The sequence below is a fragment of the Malania oleifera genome, chromosome 2 (genome assembly GCF_029873635.1).
Source record: "Malania oleifera isolate guangnan ecotype guangnan chromosome 2, ASM2987363v1, whole genome shotgun sequence".
Classification (NCBI taxonomy): Eukaryota; Viridiplantae; Streptophyta; class Magnoliopsida; order Santalales; family Ximeniaceae; genus Malania; species Malania oleifera.
The window spans coordinates 127,488,347-127,511,396 of NC_080418.1; the positions used below are offsets into that span (position 1 = coordinate 127,488,347).

Here is a 23,050-nt window from a genome sequence, read left to right on the forward strand (position 1 = left end):
TCAGGCCTTGTTTGGTGTTCCCATGGGTTTTGGAGAAAGGATGGGTCTTGCTAAAAAGTTTTCAAATCTACAGCACAATGAATCAAATCAGTCCCCACTGTACCAAACATGGTCTTATATTTGGTTTAGGGTGGTGAGCCTATTTAGTGCCTTTGATGAAGGGCAGACTAGTAAGTACGTCAATAAAGAGAAGATTTAGGCTCATTCAGATCAAGCATTTTCTGAGAAGAGGTTTTCATTTTATTTTTGATACTAAATATTATTTATGAATATAATTTAAAAAATTGAAATTAAAAGTAAATATGTAATATTATTTTTCAATAATTTAAAATTTTTGGGTCAAAAATGATTTTTGTTTCATTGTTTTTTGTTTTAATTCTTTTTGAAGTTTTAATGTTTGCATTTCTCCTAGCCATTCTTTTCTCAACCTCTTTCTCAAAGTGTGATTTTTTATTTTTTATTTTTTATTTTTTATTATTTTTACAAGATTTAGAAAAGAATCTTTATAGTTGGCTTCTAAAATGACATGCAGTAAAAATGTAATGAAATAAAATTTTGACTGGAGAATCCGAAGAAATCAAATAATAAATTCAATTTTATTTCGCTTGATCCTGTTTTATTTTGTGGACACTAAGCTTGCCATAACCGTGTGAGCTCACACCGTCTAGTGGAAGTTCGGGGTGTTTGGTTTTGACTTGATCCCGGCACCTCTTGGATCCCACCCGGTAAGCTTTGGAGGTATCAATAATGAACTGGTTGGAGTCCTTGTACTCCTTTACTGCAGTTCGGGAGGCAGTAGCAGCAACGGCAGCTTCTCTGACAGGTAACTCTTCCCTACGAAGGCGCTCAACCTCAGCTTGCAGAGCCCGCTCACGAACCTCGACCTCACGCAGTTCGTTCTGAGCAACAACGTACTTCTCCCTAGCATCCAAGGTCTGCTGGTACATCTCGACAACCTTCTCCTCCTAGCCTAAAGCCATCGTCGCTAGCTGAGGAAGAATACAAAATACAGAACAGTTAACAAAACTATGTATAAGGGGAAAAGAATAAAGCCAGTTGAAGAATATATACTTAGTATGAGATGTGGCGGATCTTTGCTGAAAGAGCATCAGGAAGAGTGCACTGGGCCTGCACAAAATTTTCAGCGTGTACCGCCCGACGGAGAGCAGAGGCAGAACGAGTCGACTCATGAAAAATCGCTTCAGTATGAGTTTGGGGGATCAGAGGATGAGCAGCATTGATCTCATCAGTAAGGGCACTAGAATCACCTATAGCAAGTGCATCCCTTTGGGAGGATTGCCCCTCGATCTCCCTTCTTTTCTTCCTATTCCTTTTTACCTTTTGCTTCCTGGCTTCCCCCATGAGAGATTCATATCTGGTGAAGTCCATATCTGCAAGGATAGAGATAAAAGAAGTAAAAACACCAACAATAGAGATAACATCTGAACACATATATAGAAATCAGAGGCGAGGAAAGACTTGAGGAAACGGGGTTGATCACCCACTACACGAAGACACGCTCTTAGAGCAGCTCCTCGTGAGGGATAATACCCTGCTCTCCAAGGGCTCGCAGCTCTTTCAGGATGGCCTACTCTTCGAGGGAAAGCCTTGGAAGAATGTGGCGCACCCGAACTACAAAGGAAAAGGGATGAAAGGAAAAAAGGTGAGTTAGCGAATAACCTACTGGTAGCCCTGCAAAAGAAGGTGGACAAGGGATAGACAATATTACCATCAAGAGGAGAAGACCAGACCAAAGAGACCGTGTAATTCAACTCCCCCGAGGCAAAGAAGTACCGAGACTTCCAGTTATGAATGGAAGAATTGCCCGGCGAAAAAAGTTTATAACTTGATAGAAAGTTGAAATAGTATAGCTCCTTCTCCACAGAATGTGTTCGCATTTGAAAACAACTCCTAAAGAGAGGAACTGTTGGCTGGTGGCCTAGGTGGAGTAGAAGGACGACAAAACAGGTGAGCGAGAGATAGGAATTCGAAACAAGTTGGGAAGGCGTTATCTGGTAAAAACGTAATACATTAGAGACAAAAGGGGGAAAAGGGAGCCTGAGACCCAAATCTAAGTAATCAGTATAGAGGCAGAGCTCCTCGGAGCTTGGGTCAAGGGTTGACTCGGAAACAGAGGGTAACCTAACAGTAATACTCTATGGTATAGCAAAAAAATAAAGAACAATCTGCAAGTTGGAGGGGGTGAGGTCACAACGAGCGTTCCTCACTATAGTGGGAACCCTCAAAGGCTGTGAAGAAGACTCTATTGGGAAAACAAAGCGTGAACGAAACAATACCTTTACCAACGGATCAAACGGGCAAGCACCCAGCAAAAACAAAGAGGAAAAGATGCTAAAACAGATCAAAACAGTAAAATTCCCCACACAAACAGTAAGGCCGTCTTACAAGAAAAGATCAAACACACAAAGTTAACACAAGAACAGCGAAGAACATGAAGAACAACAAAACAAACATGCAGTAGAGAGGGAGAGCGTACCTAACGAAAAATGGGGGACCCCGTGGATTGAAGGAGAGAAAAGAATGAAGGAGTTCACTGGACTGAAGATGAGTGCAGAATGAAGGAGTCTCCTGGCCTTTATAAAGAGAGGACGGCCCGAATCCTTGAGGCGGGAATCTCAAAATTTCTCGTCTGCCAAAAAGGATTGCGTCTTGAGGGAGAAAAAGGACACAGAGAATCCATGAACCCACAGAAGATCTCTGACATATGCACAATCGTGGCTTCCCAAGTACAAACGGTGCCTCGGAAAGACCACATCGCCTCGGACACAACGTTAGATGGGCGACCATAAATGAGAACGTTTCATCCAACCCACTTCCCAAGGTATGGCGCATTTGAAATCTGCATTTATCAATCTTTCACAGGAAAAGAAGGATGTGACGACGCCTCGAAAAAATGAGTAGATGAAACACCTAATAAATAAGCAAGACTCATCAGGCACAGAGGCCAAACTGATGAGCACGACTCGTAAGGCCAGAACAGCCCAACAGATGAGTACGGCTCAATAGACACAGAGGTCAAACTGACGAGCATGACTCGTAAGGCTAGAACAGCTCAGCAGATGAGCATGGCTAAATAGATACAAAGGCCCAAATCACGAGCACGACTCGTAAAGCCAAAAACAATCCAGCAAATGAGCACGACTCATCAGGCACAGAGGCCAAATTGACGAGCATAACTCGTAAGGCCAGAACAGCCCAACAGATGAGCACGGCTCAATAGACACAAAGGCCAAACTTGCGAGCACAACTCGTAAGGCCAAAACAGCCCAGCAGATGAGCACGACTCATCAGGCGGAGAGGCTAAAATGACGAGCAAGACTCGTATGACCAAAACAGCCCAGCAGATGAGCACAACTCATTTGCGAAGAGGCCCGATGGACAAACATGAAGCGGAAAGCCAAAAACAGCCCAGCAGATAAGCGCGGCTCAGTAGACGTAAAAAGGCGATGAAGCTGCTCAGTCGGCTAAATTTCCTTCATGGAGCAAGTCGGCCAATTTCTCTCCATGAACAGGTCGGCCAATTTCCCTCTATGCAACAGGTTAGAAAGCTCAGTCAATTTCCCTCCATGGAACAGGTAGGACAGGTCGGCAAACCTCCCTGCATGGAGCAGCTCGGACAAGTCGGTCAAATTCCCTTCATGGAGCAAGTCGGACAGGTCGGCTAATTGCCCTCCATGGAACCGGTCAGACAGGTCTGCCAACTTCCCTTCATGGAGCAAGTTAGATAGCTCGACCAATTTCCCTCCATGGGACAGGTCGGCCAACCTCCCTGCATGGAGCAACTCGGACAGGTCAGACAAATTCCCTTTATGGAGTAGGTCGGATAGGTCGGCCAACGTCTCACTATGGAACAAGTCGGACAACCTCCCTGTATGGAGCAGCTCATACAAGTCGGCCAAATTCCCTTCATGGAGCAGGTCGGCCAACGTCCCCTTATGGAGCAGGTCGGCCAACTTCCCTGCACGGAGCAAATCAAACAGGTCTGGCAACTTCCCTTCATGGAGCAGATCAGACAGTTCGGCCAATTTCCCTCCATGGGGCAGGTCAGCTAACCTCCCTGCATGGAGCAGCTCAGACAGGTCAGCCAAATTCCCTTCATGGAGTAGGTCGGCCAACGTCCAACTATGGAGCAAGTTGGACAACCTCCCTACATGGAGCAGCTCAGACAAAATAACTCGGCACAAACATCTCGGACAAAACAGTTAAAACAAAACAGCTCGACACGAACAGTTCTTCAAAGCAGTTCAGACAAAATAGCTCGGCACGAACAGCTCTTCAAAACAGCTCGGACAGCTCGAGAAAAACAGTTCGGCACGAGCTGCTCAGCAACTCGTTCGGTAAACCATTCAAAAAAATAAATAAATAAAAAGAGAGAATGAGTGGGAGCATTAAACCTTCTAAGGGGAAAGATGCACACAAAACAATTATTCAAAATTCTGTCCAAAAATTTGAAACTGAGGGGGGGACAACTGATACGCCCAAAATAATCTAGCCAATGAGGGCAGGTCAATGCCTATCTCGCACCTTCTCCGGGTCTGACATCCTGACGAGTGATCAGCTCCAACCCAATAAAAAGGATGAGACATCCACGCCCGTGGCTTTAATAGTTGAGTAATAGGTGCACGCACTTATGGCTGGGGAGCAATTCACGCCCCCGCGCAATAAAATCAAGCCAACCTACAGTCAACTCGAGCCCCTATAAGAAGGGGTCTGGAGAAAAGGTCAAGGTAAGTCACTCAACACTATTCTACTGTTGCGTTCAGCCTCTCTAAAAGCATTCCTCTTAAGCATCGGAGTGATCCCCCGAAGTACACACTGGGTCCTCCAAGCCTTTCTTTTCTTCCCCTTTCAGGTCAACGGAAGTCGAAAGAGCATCCCTGCAATGTTTACCCCGCAACATGATCCTTGCAGCAGTTAGTGGTTAATGCTATGACCTATTAGACCAATCATAAACCGTAATCGGACTACGAAAATCTTCTCTAATACTTAAGTTACTAAGGTAATCGAAGAAGTCTTTAGGAAGTTGGAGATGTTAAGGTTTGTATATATGTGGTCATCTCTTTTCCTTACCATGGTAGGATCCCTAAATCACTTCTTCTTCAAATCATGTTATGGGTCATTATAGGAGGTGAGGAGTGCATCTTGTGACATTCCCAATAACCACTATGATTATTGGGGCGAAATGGATTGTAACTATAGAGTCTGGCCCTAAATTATTTCATGATTACTTATTCTTATAGGGTAAGTACATGCTTGCCATATTTTTTCCCCGTCAAATTTGTATAGCATACAAAATTAAATTAACTTGTCAAGAACAAGATAAAATTATAGTACAAAAAAATATTATCTATAAATATTAAAATTAACTCTGATTACATTTGATTTTATAGAATTATTATATTCCTAAGAACATAATTATTAAGATAAAAATATAACAATAAAATATTTTATCATTTCAATCAAAATTAAATAAGATAAAAATAAGCATTTTCATAATGAAAACATGGGAATAGTCCTTCATTTTCTGCTTCAAATATTTTATAAATAAAAAAAATCATAATTAGGTGTTATTGACACTAACTTTTATTTTACAACTTCACTCTTTAATTTTTGCTTAACTAGGAAATGATAAATTTTGACATTGTGGAAATTTTATTTTCCATAATTTTGATATAGCTTGACCACCAAAGAATAAAAATAAAAATAAAAAATCATAATAAAATTATTATTAAATTTTTTATATAATAATAATAATAATACCATCTCCCGCAGGAAGCCGTTGCCAGCAACCGGTATGGAAGGAGATCCTCTTTTTACTCATGCTCTGCTTTACTTACTCATCACTCATCAACATTACCAATTCCCTTCTCTCATGCTATTCCTTCGCCCTCCTCCTCCTCCTCCTCCTCCTCCTCCCACTTCCTTAATAACATCAACATAACCGATGTCTCTTGACGACTCCGCCGCCGAGGAAACCATAGCCGCCGCCACCACCAAAGCCCACGCTGCCCTCCAATCTCTCTCCCCTATAATCTCCTCCCTTCCTCCTTCCCTCTCCTCCGACGCCAATCCAGCCGTTGCTCTCCTCCACGACCCCGACCTCGCCGCCCAAATCTCCGCCGTCCTTCTCCGCCCCGACTCTGGCGTCGGCGACGATCCCCTGTGCCGCTGGCTCTACGACACCTTCCAGTCCTCCGACCCCGCCCTCCAGCTCGTCGTCCTCCGCTTTCTCCCCACCGTCGCCGCCCTCTACCTCTCCCGCGTCGCCCTCCGCAATCCCCTCGCTGGCTTCGAGGCCGTCCTCCTCGCCCTCTACGCCCACGAGACCACGGCCCGCGGCGGTCGCCCGACCACCGTCTCCATCCCCGACCTCTCCCACCCCAGCCTCTACCACGAGTCCCTCACGCCCGCCTCCGCCCACTCGACGCCGCTCAACATGGCGGTGGTCTCGCCGTGCCTGGAGCCCCACGGCACCGTCAGATCCACCCGGAGAGCTCGAATCGTGGGTGTCGCTCTGGAATTGTACTACTCCATAATATCGCAAATGCCACTGGGATCGAAGATGGATTTCTGCGAGTTCTGCGGGGTGTGGGCGGGGCAAAGCGGAGAGGAGGAGTCGGCGCCAGCGAGAGGCGGAGGGAGGATTGGGCTGCCGTGGGAGCTTCTGCAGCCGGTTTTGAGGATATTGGGACACTGTCTACTGGGGACGACGGACGGCGGGGGGCTGAGGGAGGCGGCGGGAGCGGCATGCCGGAGACTGTACGCTAGGGCGCTGCACGACATTGATGCGAAGGCAATTCTGGCGACGCAGAGTCTGGTTAGGCTGGCGACCATGGCTGCGGAATCGGACGGTTGGGATCCCACGGAGATACCGAAAACTAGAGTAATAAGCCTTTGATTCAGAAGCAAGGAAGCAGTTTTGGTAGGGCTCAATTTTTTATATGATGAATAATTGATTTAGGGTTCTTTTTTTTTTTTTAGATAATTTAATAATTAAATTTTTTGGGTGAAAAATTTTGAAAGAGAATAAAGCTTATGAGTTATTTTAACTTTAGATAAATTTAATGAAATTTTTTTTAATATCATACTAATTTATTTTTTTGAATTATTTTGTTCGATTATAGCTAAACCTAATCTCTTAAAAAATTGTTGGAGAGAAGTGGATTAAAAAAAAAAAGAAGAAAATTGAATCAGTTTTGAAAAAGTGTTTAAAGAGTTTATTATTATGCCATTAGATAATTTATTTTTTCAAAAAAAAATCATATAAATGGATAATAATTTTTAATTTATTTTTATATATTTTTTTTTCTCTATCACTTGAGCAAATATCCCAAAAATAAATTCATAAATTCAAACTATTTAAGAATGAGTTCTTCATTAAAATACAAAGCTACGTTTGAATGAAACTCATACTTGCTTTTATTTTATTATATTTAAATGGGATTTAACTCATAAAGTCAGCATATACTTTCAACCTAAAATTTGGGACAAAACCAAAATGTATGTATGTATGTATGTTTGCTAATACGCAACGAAAATATTGCATGTAAAAAACCCACTTTTATTTTTGAATTTTCACTTGATAATTTTTCTATTCTCCCTCAGCCCCCACATCCCCAGCCAAACCTGCAACCTTTATATATATAATCAGTGGTGAAAACTGTTTTTATTTTTTATTTTAATTTTTTAAAAAATTATAATAAAAAAAATTGGCTATAATTTTCCATTTTTACAGAATTTATATGAAATAAATGAACAATAATAAATAATTTACTACAATTTGTTTGTGCAAATAGTCTTGTTTTCTATTTCTAATTCAGATAATTACAAAAATTATACTTTGCTTTCTAACTTTATTTTTTATTATTATTTTTTTAGATTTCTAACTCTTATTTTGTTTATAAGAACATAGAATTCAAATCTTAAATTTTAATTTGTGTGAATTTTATGTATAGATTTTCTATTGAATGCACTAAATCCAAATTAAAACTCTAAAATCCATAATTTTAAAATATTATCTTATATAATTTTTTTAAAAAAAAATTATCCTTTTGTATTTATTTTTAAATCAAAAAATAAAAAATAAAAATATTTTTAACATTAAAAAAAAAACTCTTTATTTTCTACATTTTTAGCATAAATCTTAAAAAACTAAAAAATAAACTACAATTTTTGTAATTTTTTAAAAAATTAAAAAATAAAAATAAAAAATATTTTTCACAATTAAATGAGCCCTTAATATCTTTAGCAATGCATTTTGTTTAATAGTCAAAGCTCCGATTGAATTGGTTATAATTATTATTCTAACCCATGTTTGGATGATATCACTCATAGTACGGACTAATTATTTAAAAGGCCAAAGTAACTTTTAAATTTAGATAGACCTCTCTTAATATCTTTAGCAACGTGTTTAGTCAAGTTCATAGGACTTGATTGAATTGAATTGGTTATAATTATTATTCCTAGTTCATGTTTAGATGATATCTTATTATTTAAAAAGACCAAATTAATCTTTAAATTTAGACAAACCTTCCCTAATGTCTTTGGCGGTGCATTTGATTTGTTAATTAAAGTTTGTTAGATTAAATTGAATTAACTATAATTATTATCTAACTCTTGTTTGGATGATAACACTCGTAAGATAGGATAAAAAACCAAAGTGGTCTTTAAATTCGTCGCAATAATTGAAAGCTTGAATTTTTATTGAAGCTTTAAAACTTTTGTATGTATGAGTTTTGAACATTAAATTTATGTTAATATGAAATTAGACAAAACTCTATTCAATTTGTTATTGCATATCATCTAAATTCACATAAATCCAATTCAAGACAAAAATAAAAGCTCCCAAGCACAAGATAAGAATAAGTTTATAATTGAATCAAATCACTAACGAGATAAGTTCTTTAGACTTGTTCATTATATAAACAAATGGTTCTCCGATCTAATGTTAAGTCTTGATTAACAAACAAGTAAAACTTGAACATGAAGGGACTTGACTTGTTTCAATACAAAAGTGATTTAGTTACAAGTTGTAGCTGTTTAATATGTTTGGATTAGACTTGCTCTTATGCTTATTTAATAATGTTGAATCAGGATTAGTGTTCAGTAGGGATAGACTTATCATCTTAAAAGTACAGGTCGCTTAGGTGTAGGCTTATTTTAGTCAAACTCGATGAGTTGAATTCAATAATATATAGGGTCAAGGCCTAAAGCAAATTGAGTGGCCTAGTGTCAACAAAAAAACCCTAAAACATTATTAGAAAGAACCTTTTTTGCCTTTTGTCCGAAGACTTTCTTGCGTCTTCGGATGTTCTAAAAGAACCAAGTCATTCATGTAAAGAGTTGTAATAGGGCTAGCCTAAGTCATCTATTTGCATAAATGAATTTGACCATGATAAAACTCAACTTAGCTCATTTATAAACTAAATAAGAGTACTTACATAGTTCACAACTAGAATATAACTAGAATATCACAATTGCAAAACAATAGCTAGTACTTTATAAAGCATCAACCATGTCCTCGACCTTCGGATTATCTAACCACATCAAGCTACTGTTGCGTTTGACAACAAAGATTTCAATTTTAGAATTAGAATAAGATGGACTTGGACAATGCTACCATTATCCTTCAATCACAAATTAAATTACCAATACAATGCTCAACATAATAATGGTGTCATGGAAATGAATTATCTAGTCATAACAATAAATTAATCAACATTTTTCTCCATCAAAACTTGAAAATTCAAATCTTGAATTTAGATTTGTATAGATCTGGAGAAAACACAAGTATAAAATTATCTTGAATTTCATCCGAATCTATGAAAATTCAAATTCAAAATTCGAAGTCCATGCTTTCAAATAGAGAAGTTCTAGCATATTAGAAGAATGTGGGAAGAAATGCAAAGGCTAAACCAACAAGGCAGGCAAGCTGAGAATCAGCAATGCTTGAAGCGCCACTTGGACTGTTCTCTGATGAAGGGGTGGTTGCTGATCCTGCAGGGGATGGACTACCTGTGTTTTTCAGAAATAAAGGATTTTTAGATAATAATACACAGTTTTAAGGCAAGGAAACACCTATGTACAACTGCCGAAAATTTGAATCAGATCATAAGGCCAGTGGTTCATCTTCCCATCCCCAAAATGCGAGGACAAAGGTTTGAGGAACATTTGTAGATAGGCACCACTCCAAAAAAACAAAAAGAAATCCAAATTTCAGGACAACGGGTCAATTACTTTATATTTGGGAGCATGAGATTCAGATCTCAGATTTGAATTTATGCAGATTCAGAAAAAAAGGTAGTATAACATTGTATTGTATTACTTGCAAACCAAAAACCTTGAAATCTGCCCAAACACTTGCAAACTAGAAATATGGAAGAAAATGAAGTTGAATGAAAGAAAATAGTACCAGGTGGCAAAGCGGTTTCACTTGATGATGGAGGTGTCACACTGGGTGATGGAACTCCCACATGGATTCCAATAGCTGTCAAAGGGATCAAATTAAATTCAGCAAGCATTAAAAAAAAAAAAAAAAACATTTCCACATGGAATTCCAAATGGAAATAATACTTATGCTGCATTTGGGAGCTTGAATTTCAAACCTTAGATTTGGATTTGAATGGATAAATTTCAATGCAAATTTTATATTACATCTTATCCAAATCTAATAAAACACCAGATCCAAGGTCTATTCAAATATAAGATTAAAGAAATAATCCTTAAAATCTTATTATATCTTTTATATTCACCATATTACTAGACAATTAAATTCAGAACAATCAACAATGTAACAAATGTTACTCCTAGGCTTCTATCAGCCAAGCGGCATGTTCTGCACTCTGTGCATCTTCCACAAACAGAAGGCACCAGTTCATTTCTGCAGTGTGTGCATTGCCAAAACCTTGAAATCTAATAAGAAACATATCTGTGATGTGCTCAAATAACCCAAGGCTATACTTTCATACTGCTAGCTTCATTTCTGTAGAGAATTCTACTTTTGAGTTTATCCTACATTGGAAAAATAGAGTACATGATATGTGCTTATACATATGGTTGAACCTGAGACCCAATAAATTTAAGCTTTTGGGTCAAGTTGGAGTTCATCAATGCGTATCAAGCCCCCCCTGAAGACTCCCCTTGCACTAACAAGCGGTATCAGAGTTGACATTCCGTTACTTTGAGAACTCCACTTTTGAGTGTGTTTCACACTGAAAAAATAGAGCGAAGGATGGATAGTATAATTCAATAGGCTTATGTTTTTAAGTCAAGTTAGTGATCATTCATGTGTATTAAGTCCACCCAATGCTAACAATTTCCAAAGTGCGACCACAAAAAGCAGAACTACAAGATCTGCAAGAGGCAGACCTCCTAGAGAGGAACTACGAGTTGAAGCAAACTACGTTAAACCAAATGCTTATAATGCTTAGGCAGTAACAATATATTCTTTTAACACACGTTCTATTACACGTCATGATGTAAACAAAGAGATAACGGATAATAGTAACACAAGAGTTTTTTAGGGGAGACTCAAACAGTCGAATGACTTAAACTCGAAACCTATGGAGAACCATAGCATCTGGTATAATCAATTATATGGCCCCAAAAGCTTAAGCAATTTTAGATGGACTATTTATGGTAAACAAGATAAAAGGTAGAAGCAGCTTTCTTTAATTGTCAAATGTAAGAGCACTTTATGTGCAACAAACAAGCTCCCAGCTCTCTTTCAGGCTGAGGCACCATTTCACTCAACCAATGGAGTCAAATAGACAGTAGTCAACTGTCTTACTAATCCATTTTGCTTCTGCTTTTAATGACTTCTCTGGATTAGGAAAAGCCAAGAAAAGAAAAAGAAAAGAAAAATCTTCCGAATCTTTGAAGCCAAACAGAGTCACTTTTTCATTAGACCTGCTGGAGGGTACAAATGCAGTAAGTCCCCACTCCAAAAGCACTAGGCCTCAGCTTCACACACAAGCTCAGTGGTTGGGGGCATCAAATATGAAAAAGCTCAAACCAGTAGTCATAATGGGTTGAGCCAACCACAATCATTTAAATTTTTTTTTTTTTAAAAAGAAAAATCTGTCAACCTAAAACCACTGAAACAATGGCTATTCTCACCCCTGGCTCTGGTGGCAAATAGATAGAATGTACCAATGGGTAAAATTAATTTATTTAATGGAGGTTGAAAATTGAAAATTTATTCCCAGTATATCCTTGCATCATAGTTTAATCAACCTGAAACAGAAGTCTAATCTAACTTGTTTTTATTCCTATATAATATGATGCTAACCAACTTATTAGTAATGGACCCCAATTTTAAAGAAGAGTTTGAAAAGAAAGGGTTCCTTGATTGTGAAAAGCATGGAGCAATAGAGATGAATTTATCAGTTTTAAGGATGTGCTGTCCAAGACAAAGCCCATCTGCTCAATCTTTGATTTGCAGAAGAACCATTTTTTAAGGATATTGCAAAAAATACTTAGAATACTTATTTGTCCAATAAAGTACTTTTTGGCTTGCACCCAAATAAGTACTTACTGAAAAAATGTATTTTTCAAAAATATTTCTCTTGGGGAAAAAGATTTTTTTGATGAGTAACCTTGGAGTGGTTTTTGGCCATTTATAAGTAGTTACAATATATGAGCAGTGGTCAACTTGTAAATTTTAACAACTTTTAGGCAAACTCGTAAATTTTCTTTCCTTCTCCGTCTCTCTCACCAACTCTTGCCTCTTTTAGCATCGCCACCTCCTCCTCCTCCTCTGCCACTAGATGCCACCCCTCCTCATCTCTCTCCCTTCCACTATTAGATTATCACTTTACCTAAAAGTTTAAACCATTATTTTGTGATTCAACAATGCATATCAAGCTTTAACACTCCCCCGCACGTGCTGCCCGACAGCACGTGAAAAGATAACACCCATTATAGGGAACACAATGATTTTTTTTAAACACCACACAATAAATGCGGGCAACAAAACTAAAACTCAAGACCTCCTGAGAACCGGCTCTGATACCACATTAGATTACCACTTCACCTAATAGCTTAAGCTTTTAGGTAAAGTAGTAATCTAGCAACCACTTTTGGTGGTGCTTCCACCAAATCCCCCTCTCTCTCACTTGCTATTGAGTTTTTAGTTTATTAGTAAGGAATTAATAATAAATTATAAAAAATATTATAAAGCTAATAATATTGTGAACATAAATTAATAATAAAGTCATTGCTAATTAGAAAATAATAACCACACATTGTTTTATTTAATAGAAAATATTACAATTTTAATTGAAAATATTAATGGAAAATTTTAATTAAAAATATTAGTGTGTTTAATAATATTGTTATTAGCATAATTTAATAAATTTTTTAATATATAATATATTAGTTAAGGGATAAGTAATATAATAATATTATTATAATATATTCATATAGAACGTATAATAAAAAAGTGAGTCTTCAAGTACTACTCGCTTTACTAGTACTTATAACCACGACCTTTTATATACAACAAACAATACTTGTGATTTTAAGTACTTTTCTACTTCAATACTAATTATTAGTACTTATCAAATTCAATATTTTCTTTCTAAAAAAGTAATTTTCTATAAATGGATTCCTTAGTTGTTATGAACTTTAAACAAAATACACTAACTTCCTTACGATTTGTTAAGACATCAAAAGATTCCCTAGCCTTTAAAAGATAAAGACGGCCTCTCTTGAACTTAAAAAAAAAACATTTATATCCTCTTTGTTAGTTGACTTCCAACCACAGGTTATATCTTAGTCTTGATAATGAGTTTAATCCTTAAGGGTCTCTTTAGATCAAGAATTTTGGTGGGCAGGAAAAGGAAAAAAGAGGAAAATAAGAAGGAAACTCATTTTTTATTGTATTTTTCTTTTTATATCAAATACTACTAAAAATGAAAGTTTGCTATAATATGATTAAAAATTAAAGAAAATAAAACATGAATTGCATAAAACCAAAATTTTGATAATTGGTTTGACATAATTTTTTTTTTTTTTTTTTCAATTTCCTTAGTAACCAAACATAAGAAATTGATACGTAGAGCAATCTTAATTGCTCCATTACTCTCCACCGTTCAACTTAATTAATTAATAATTATCAAAGTTTAATTTTAACTGAAAAGCCCTCCTTGGAGGGACTTGAATCTTAACTATGTTTTTGTCCTTCGATCGATTAACTTTGAATAGATGATGAAAAATGCAAACTAGATTATATATATTTTTAGGTTGCATTCTCCATCTTCATAAGTACATTTAGTGATTTGAATTTATTAGATGGAAATCAATACAATTTTTTGAATTTAAAGTTTAAAATTTATGATCCCAAACATAAGATGGATATTTTTGTTTTCCACTAATCACTTTTTTGATTAAAAACAAACATAGAAATTCCACTAATCACATTTTCAGAAATGAATACTATGATCTATCAACATCACTGTTTGCGAAGTCAGCTTCCCCATGACATGGCCTCCTCCACTCTCTGTCAAGCCACAGTTGGCACTTGGCAGAGGTCTCACAGGCATCAAATTTAGGTTTCCCCATAATGACATAAAAAGACACATACGGGGTACCCTTATTTAGGGACCTACCTCAAATTTAGGTTTCCCCTTTAATTTAATGCAGGAAGAAAATGCAAAATTAGTCAAATTACCAAAGTTGCCCATGCCCTTCCAATGAAACCACACCATCCACAAGGGCAACAAGGTAGTGCCTAAATTACCAAATTGCCCATGTCCTTTCAATGAAATCGCTCACTTCTTTTGTACCAAGTCTCATCGGTGTCCTCTTGTCTCTGGATACTCCAACAATTGCAGCAAGAGAGTACAGAACTACCCAAACTACAAATTTGCCCAAGCCCAAGCCCACCACCACTTTTGGACCAAACCTTTATCTGTCCCTTGTACAAACGCAAGGGAGAAGGGCAGAAATTGCCCATGCCCTTCCTATGAAATCACACCACTACTTCCACCGGACCATCCAGCTGTCCCTTTGACAGCTTCTTCTGCAAGGGCAGCTAGAGAGTGCAAAGCTGCTCAAATTATCAAATCGCCCATGCCCTTCAGTGAAATCACATCACCACTTCTGCACGCGAGACCCTCCGTCTGTCCCTTCTTTTTTTTGGATTACGGAATTTTGGCGTGTCCCTTTTATGGTATGGTTCACGTGACTAATCCACGCCAAGCCGACCTTTGAACTCCAAAGGAAGATCAATTTCAGAAATCTAGACGGAAACGAGTTTGAACACCATGAGAGGCCCGCACCGCGAACTACCACCTGAACCAAACCCTCAGTTCCGTCTGTCCCTTCTTTGCAACAAGAAAAGAAGGTGCAAACCCTTCCCCCCCGAGCTTACTCAATGACCCATGACCACGCCAGGAAGAAAGGGAAGACTACCCAAATTACCAAATTGCCCATTTCTTCTCCACAAACTGTTGAAACTTGAAAGCAATTTTATTTATTTTATATATATTTTTCCATTTTTTATTTTGCACTTCCGCTCTAAACTTGTGTAGATTTGAATTAGAAAAAGAAGAAGCAAAAGAAGCAGAGATTAAGCGTAAAATATTGTAAAATGCAGACAAAAGTAGGTGGCACTACCTGAGCAGAGGGAAACGGGGGGTGTGGAAACAGAGCAAGCAGTAGGGAGGGCGAGGGCTTTGGTTACGTTGATTTCGAGGCCGACGCTGCTGGAGTTGCCGATGAGCTGGCAGAGGCACTGAGGCTTGCTCTCCACCAGCCCCGCTAGCTCCGGGCAGCACGCCTTGTCCGGCTTCGTCACATTGCTCCCCTGCTCCACGTACGTCAAGCAATCCGACAAGTTATACAAGCTCGTCAGGCAGTCGTCCGGCGCCGACGGCGCCGGCGCCCCCTCCGAGAAAGACCCCGGCCCCGGCGCCCCCTCCGAGAAAGACCCCGGCCCCGGCGCCCCCACCGAGAAAGGCTCCGGCCCCGGCGCGGCGACCGCCTCCACCGGCGTGTGTGCTGCGGCCACGGCCAGCGCCGCCGCAAACAACGCCGCCAGGATGAGTGTTCTTGCTCTGGCGAGTCTGCACCTGGCCATTGTGGGTGCGTCGCCTGTGTTTGTTTTTTCGGGGGGAGAAGGCAGAAGGGAGGCGGTGATATAAAGAGGGTGAGGGGAAGGTTGAATTGAAGAGGGGCGAGCGGCGGTGACGTGATGGGGGTTTTGGTGGCGAAAATTAATGCAACTAACACCCAACTTTAGGTGCGCAAGTAAAGGCAGTGTTGTCTCTCTTGGTATTGTAGAGATATCATGTTTGGCAGCATCCCATGAATCTATATGGGTAGGATTCACATGGGTCCCCTCCACTTTTCAACCAATCCACATGGGAAGTGAGAGTCCAGTTTGTAATCATATGCATGCAACTTATTTCACAATAATTAAGGTTTTAGAGAGATATTTTTACTCTTCCATTCTTTCTCGCTATCAACTGTTGTCCTTGTCAAATCCAATACCATAGCCTTGGATGATGACATTCTTCCAGAAATTGTGCATGAGATTGAGCAACAATGTGAAGATGTTGAAGACTGTGATCTCAAGCGCTAGATAAGTTCTCGAGGATGCTTATATAAAGTCTATAAAGACATATGAATAATAAGAGATGTTTGGTTGGTACTAAGGGTTAAAGTGAAGGTTGTATGAATTAATAATAATATAAGCTTGGAATCATGGCTAGGATTCAGGATATTATTTTGATTGGGACGTGATGGTGATAACAACAAAGTTTGATGTGTGGTTTTTGTTGTAATGACAATAGTAAAGAATAAACAAATTAATGAATCAAGAAACAATGACATGACATATACAACAAGGAGGATACCAATGGTTTTAGGCTTTCAACTTTTGCCCAAAATGAACAATCTCTTATAAATTTCAAAAAGGTTAAAGGAATATTAATGATAATTAATTAGAATGTGATGCATCATAGCTATAGCTTTTTATGCTATAAACTAGACGTAGAATCGTAAGTATACTTCAATTTTAGCTACTCACTTCTAGTTCGTGTGAATAGACCACAATTTTTGCCTAAATCTGACAACTACTCTAACAGTCCTACCTAAGATCACATAGGAATAGAATCACTCCACATTTATATAGGTAAATCCATTAAGTGTGTACTAACTAAGCACGTCACTTGAACTTTGGCTTTGACCCAGTGATTTATGTTTTTATCCCTGTAGACACTCTAATTTTTACCAAATCTTTTTGAAAATACCCAGTGTAATAAAATTTGACTTTGAGTCCTGAATGATTCTAAATTTTAAAATTAAGATCCTAAGTCCCCATAATTTTCAAAAAAAAAAAAAATGAGTCCTTTTAATTAGTCGAGTTCCTCAAAAATTTCAAAAAATAAAAAAAATTTGAAACTGAGTTTTGTAAATTTCCAAAAAAAATAGAATCTTTCAAAATCATTTTAGAAATTAAGTTTTCTTGATTCTTGTCTATAATCCTAGCACAAATCCTTTTAGTTACAAAATTAATCTCCTTTAGTCATCCTTTAGTTGAGACCACCGTTGTTGGAATTGGTGTGATCCCAAGAGGGGGGTGAATTGAGTTTTAAAAATTTTTTGACTAAATTAAACATTTACGTCAATTCACCACTTATCATGTCTCATTCAATGTACACGCATGTATGTAAAATAATTTTAATAGTGAAAGTAAACATACACATGCACAGTATATCTTATTTAAATCAAATGCATGTATGCAAATAATTATAACATTAAACAAACATTCATACACATGCTGAAATTTAAGCGCAGGAATTTAAATAAGATAGAAAGAGAATGACATACAAATTTGTTAACGAGGTTCGGCCAATATTGTCTACGTCCCCGCCTTGGGTATACCCCCCCAAGTATTCCACTAAACCTATTCACTTAATCGGATGGAGCAGAATTCGTTTACATCCTCTCCTTACGGGACAAGGAAAACCACAACTCAATTATTAGGTTAAGCCAAACTAGTCTCACTTACGAGGTTAAGACTTTCCAATTCAATTTTCAGGATGAATCGAACTAGTCTCACTTACGGGGCTAAGACTCCCCAGTTCGATTCTGGGCTGAACCCAACCGTTACAATAAAAATATTTTTGTACATATGAAAAAGTTTCTAAATACAAGCATGGATGTACACATTAAGCTCATAAAAATACACACTCCAATGATAAGAAATAATGCTCAGGGAATAAGGGTGCTTATCTAAATAATTTGCACAAATAAAATACGTGGATATAAAAATGAATATTATGTTCTCCAACAAATATTTTTTTAAATAAAAGTATTTGGAGAATCTGGAATTTATGTTCAAGGAAATTGTTGATTCTATGAGTCCAATCTTATTTTGATAATGACAATCATTTGGTATTTAATTTGTGCATTGAGTTTGTAAGCAAGAATATTATTTAGCATGCATAGAAGGCCAGAAAAGTCATGAAAGCCATGAGGAGTAAAGCATATACACCTGACACAATTCATGGAACTAAAAGTGAAGAAGGATGAAGGAACAAGCTTCTAGTTGAAGACTTTAATGAGAATTGGTATCTAAAGTTGATGTATTTACATGTCATATGATATATTTTGAAGCTCAATTACATCTTAGACTGACCTTAGGACTCATGTTGTAACGACCCAAAGAATAATGATATTTAAATAGTAAAAAGGGAAGAAAATAGAAACAGTAACAGAAGGAGGCAGCCGACTTCGTCGACGAACGCGAAATTTTAGAGGTGATAATTTCAAGAAATTTCACAGGCCTCGTTGACGAACACATGGGTTTCGTCGACGAGTGTTCTTCAGGATCTCGTCAACAAAGTTCCGTCTCATTGATGAGAAGATACTGTAAAAACCCCAAAAAGAGATATAAAATATTAGTGGATTGATTTCAAAAAAAAAAAAATAAAAAAAATAATAATAATAAATAATTAAAAATAATAATAATTATTAATTAATTAATTATTAAACGAATTTAAAAAAAAAAAGAAAAAAAATAATTAATTAATTAATCGAATTTAAAAGAAAAAGAAAAAGAAAAAAAAAAGAAAAAAAAAATTAAATTAAAATTTATTTTTATTTTTATTTTTTTTTAATAAAATATATTATTATTAATATTAATTAAATATATTTATTATTATTATTATTATTATTATTATTATTATTATTACATCCTGAAGCTGGAAAGCTTCAGGATTTCTTTTTCTTCTTCTTCTTCTTTTCTTCTTCTTCTTTACTTTTCCTTTCTTTATTTTTATCCTTCTGCAACTCTCAGAACACTCTCTCTCTCCTCACGTTCTCTCTCCCTCTCTCCTCGATTTCGCGACGGATTTTCGCCCGATCGAAAATCCGAAGATACCACTGGACTCCATTCGCTGCTGCCGTCATTTCTACTGGAGCGGATCGATGGTAGGAGCGGCGTAGGCATATTCCCTGGGGTAAGCCATTTCCCCCTTTTTCTTTAATTTCTTGCAAAATATAAGCCCAATTGACGAACGGACACCACCACGAGAATCTAGGGATGATTCTCTACAAGTCTAGTGGGACGGAATTCTCGTGGGGGGTGTCGGGCCAAAACTCCAAATTTGGGGTGCGGCGATTATTAAGGGGCTTATTTTTAATTAATTAGCATTAATTTAGAAATGCTAAAATATTAAGCATCTGCGACTGAAATAGGATTTCTGAAATTTAGGGCTCGGGTGAGCGCCGCGGGTGTAATTTTGGGACCCGCAGGAAAAATTTGAAAAAATTAAGTAGGGATATTAAATAATAGTTTAAATATTAATTTGAGGTATATGGAGCCTAAGGAAGGCTAGATGAGTGTTATTTTGGAGAAATAGATTAATTAATCTGGGGAAAAATGTAAATTGCAGGAATTAAATTTTGGGCGCCAAGGGCGTGAAATTTTGGGTTCTAAGGAATTTTTCAATAGTCAGGTAAGGGAATAAACTAAAGCAGTAATTTTTCATACAAATTATTATTGATTATGAGTAAATTTATTTTCAAAAAAGCATATGTTATTTGTGTATTACGCATGAAATGTACGATTGAGAAAAATACTGCTATGATGATTAAAATGTATATGTATGTATGAGATGTAAATAATTCACGTTTTTAGAATATGAAGTATGACTTTTAACAGCATATGTGTGGCATGAATATATGATTATGTGAAATGTATTATGATGTGAAAGATTTTACGAACCAAGCATTTATGGAAATATGAGTTATGTTGTGATAAATGATGTATTTTCAGTATATATATACCTGAAACAATTTTGGCACGAGGCCATATATTTACGTTATCGGCACGAGGCCATATTTATGTTATTGGCGCGAGGCCATGTATTTATGTTATCGGCACGAGGCCGAATCTATGCTATCGGCACGAGGCCGTATTTATATTATTGGCGCGAGGCCATATTTACTATGATTTTGGCGCGAGGCCATATGTATGATTTCGGCGCGAGGCCGTATCTATGTTTTCGGCACGAGGCCGTAATGATGTTACGTATGATCATGTATTATATGTTTTCACAACCAGGATGTTAGTTTAGTTCAGACCAGGAGCTCGGTACCGTAGCTATGGGTTCATTTTGGCACGAGGCCTTATTAGTGCTACCGTCCCACGAGGGGATGGGAGATGGATAGTCGATGTGGCTTTCAGTAGAGTGTGGACGTCCACCTGGCAGTCCGGACCAGGGTGTGGCGGGCTCATCGTACTTACAGACATATTTGATTCGGCAGTGGTCGGCCAGCCATTGTCGGGTCCCGCCTTCGGGCTGCACAACCCGTCATGGGGGTAATACATGACACTAGCTAGCTATTCATCCTGTGTTTATTTTCAGTACTACAGTTATAACAGATGATTTTATGTATGATATTAATTATTAACAGATGTGAAAATATATGTTTACCCAGTACGATATGATGATGTTTATGGAATTATGAAATGTACTATATACGTATAAATGCATTAAATATTCATGTTGCCACACAGCTGTATTTAGTATTATTTCCCTTACTGAGACGTGTCTCATCCCCAAACTTAAATAAATTTTTCAGGAGCTCCTGAGAGATTGGCGGGTCAGGGCCGCCGTTGAGCTAGTGAGATTACCCTGTGAGAAGGGTAAGATTTTGTAATAGAGTCAGAGTTATTTTGTGTTTGACCCTAGAGATATTTGGATGTATGTGAGGATGTATAGAATGCTCTAGTATTATATTTTATGACTGGATGTTTGAGATTTTATGTGTACTGCTGCTAGGTTTTCCGCTGTGTATGACAGGTGTCCCCGCTACCCACGGGTTCGGGTTGACCATTTTATTTATTATGTGATATTTTATGTTATGAAATTCAGGGACGTTACATTGGTAATCAGAGCCTAGGATACTAGGGTTCTGTAGACTCTAGAGTGCAGCAGTAATAATACCAGAGTATAGGATAAAAGGATTTGAGGTCTGGTTTTGTAGTCTAGATGCAAAACTTCCGTGGTGGTTTGTATGATTTTCCTGGGGTGACGATTTCAGGAAATTCATTGTAAACTATCGTCGGGTCGGGTATCTAGGTTGCAGGATTGAACCTTGAATTGAGATTAGGAGTGAGGAAGTTACTTAGGAGAATATACTATATGAGTTGGGGGATACACGTAGGAAAAGAGGTTTTGAGTTAAGTTATTTCTTCTTTTCAGGATGGACCACGGTGGAAATAGTGCCCACGCTAGTGGGAGTGAGGGCGCTGGACCCTCAGGCGCTGCGGGTAGTGATTCAGATGCAGTCTTACGCAGCGTAGCACAGCAGGTTATGGCAGAAATTACCAGGAGTTCGAGAGAACAAGGTGGTCCGTCTGTAGGCCACGGTTGTACGATCGAGAAGTTCATAAAGATGAATCCTCCAGCTTTCTCAGGGGGAACGGATCCTGCAGTCGCTGAGAATTGGGTGCAGGAGATGGAGAAAATATTTGCAGTGCTGCAGTGTTCAGAGGAGCAGAAGGTGCTGTTCGCCACCTACAGATTAACTGGAGAGGCCGAGAGATGGTGGTCAGCAGTGAGATTGTTTGAGCAGCAGAGGACTATACCTGTAGAGATGACTTGGGGGCGATTTAGAGAGATATTCTTCGACAGGTATTTTCCAGCCTCTTCCAGGGAGGCTAAGATTACGGAGTTCCTGAATCTGAAGCAGGGACAGCTGTCAGTACAGCAGTACGCGGCGAGGTTCATCGAGCTATCTCGCTTCGCCCCGTACATTATTCCAGATGAGACGAAGAAGGTACGACAGTTTGAAAGAGGCTTGAGGAGAGAAATTTACAAGCAGGTATCGATATTGAAGTTGCAGGACTTCACCGAGTTGGTTGACCGAGCCACTATAGCAGAGATTGGTGAGCGATTGGAGGCTGAGGAGCAGAGGCAGAAGAAGAGATCTATACCTTCTGATTTCCAGCAGGGAGCCGACCGTGCCACGTGGAAGAAAGGTGGCTATTATAGGGACCGGAGACAGAAGACCGGGAATCGCGGTTTCCAGGGTGCACAGCCATCTCCCGCTTGCCCATCTTGCGGGAAGAGACACCTGGGAGAGTGTCGTGCTGGGCGAGGTGTCTGCTACAGGTGCGGGGAGCCAGGACATATGATGAGGGAGTGTCCAACACAGATTGGTACTGTTCCTAGACCTGCACGAGGAGGTTACCAAGCACCACGAGGAGGCCAGTAGAGGAATACGGCTCCAGCCAGAGTTTTTGCTTTGACACCGGGCGATGCTGAGGCGGCTGGAGATGTGGTGATAGGTACTGTTTCAATACTTTCATTTAAAGCTACTATTTTGTTTGATTCTGGGGCGACGCATTCATTTATCGCCTGGGATTATGTTAAATTGTGTGGGTTTGAGCCTCAGTAGTTAGAAATTAGTTTGTCTGTTGCTACGCCAATTGGGACTGTAGGGGTATGTAGGAAGGTACTCAGGGACTGTCCAGTGGATATTCAAGGGAGGTATTTGTTAGCTAATTTGG

At 38.4% G+C, this 23,050-nt stretch overlaps 2 protein-coding genes across 2 annotated transcripts; one reads left to right on the plus strand and one right to left on the minus strand.

Moving 5' to 3' along the window:
• Positions 1-5,797: 5,797 nt before the first annotated feature.
• On the plus strand, positions 5,798-7,075 carry LOC131148015 (uncharacterized). Its single transcript, XM_058097752.1, has one exon. The coding sequence runs from the start codon at positions 5,966-5,968 to the stop codon at positions 6,917-6,919; it is 954 nt and encodes a 317-aa protein (XP_057953735.1). The 5' UTR covers positions 5,798-5,965; the 3' UTR covers positions 6,920-7,075.
• A 2,507-nt stretch (positions 7,076-9,582) lies between these two features.
• Positions 9,583-16,358, minus strand: LOC131148016 (non-specific lipid transfer protein GPI-anchored 2-like). Its single transcript, XM_058097753.1, has 3 exons — positions 15,640-16,358; positions 10,433-10,507; positions 9,583-10,035 (listed from the first exon to the last, which is right to left on the minus strand). Exons 1-3 carry the CDS (start codon positions 16,100-16,102, stop codon positions 9,902-9,904), a joined length of 672 nt encoding a protein of 223 aa, XP_057953736.1. The 5' UTR covers positions 16,103-16,358; the 3' UTR covers positions 9,583-9,901.
• Positions 16,359-23,050: the final 6,692 nt, after the last annotated feature.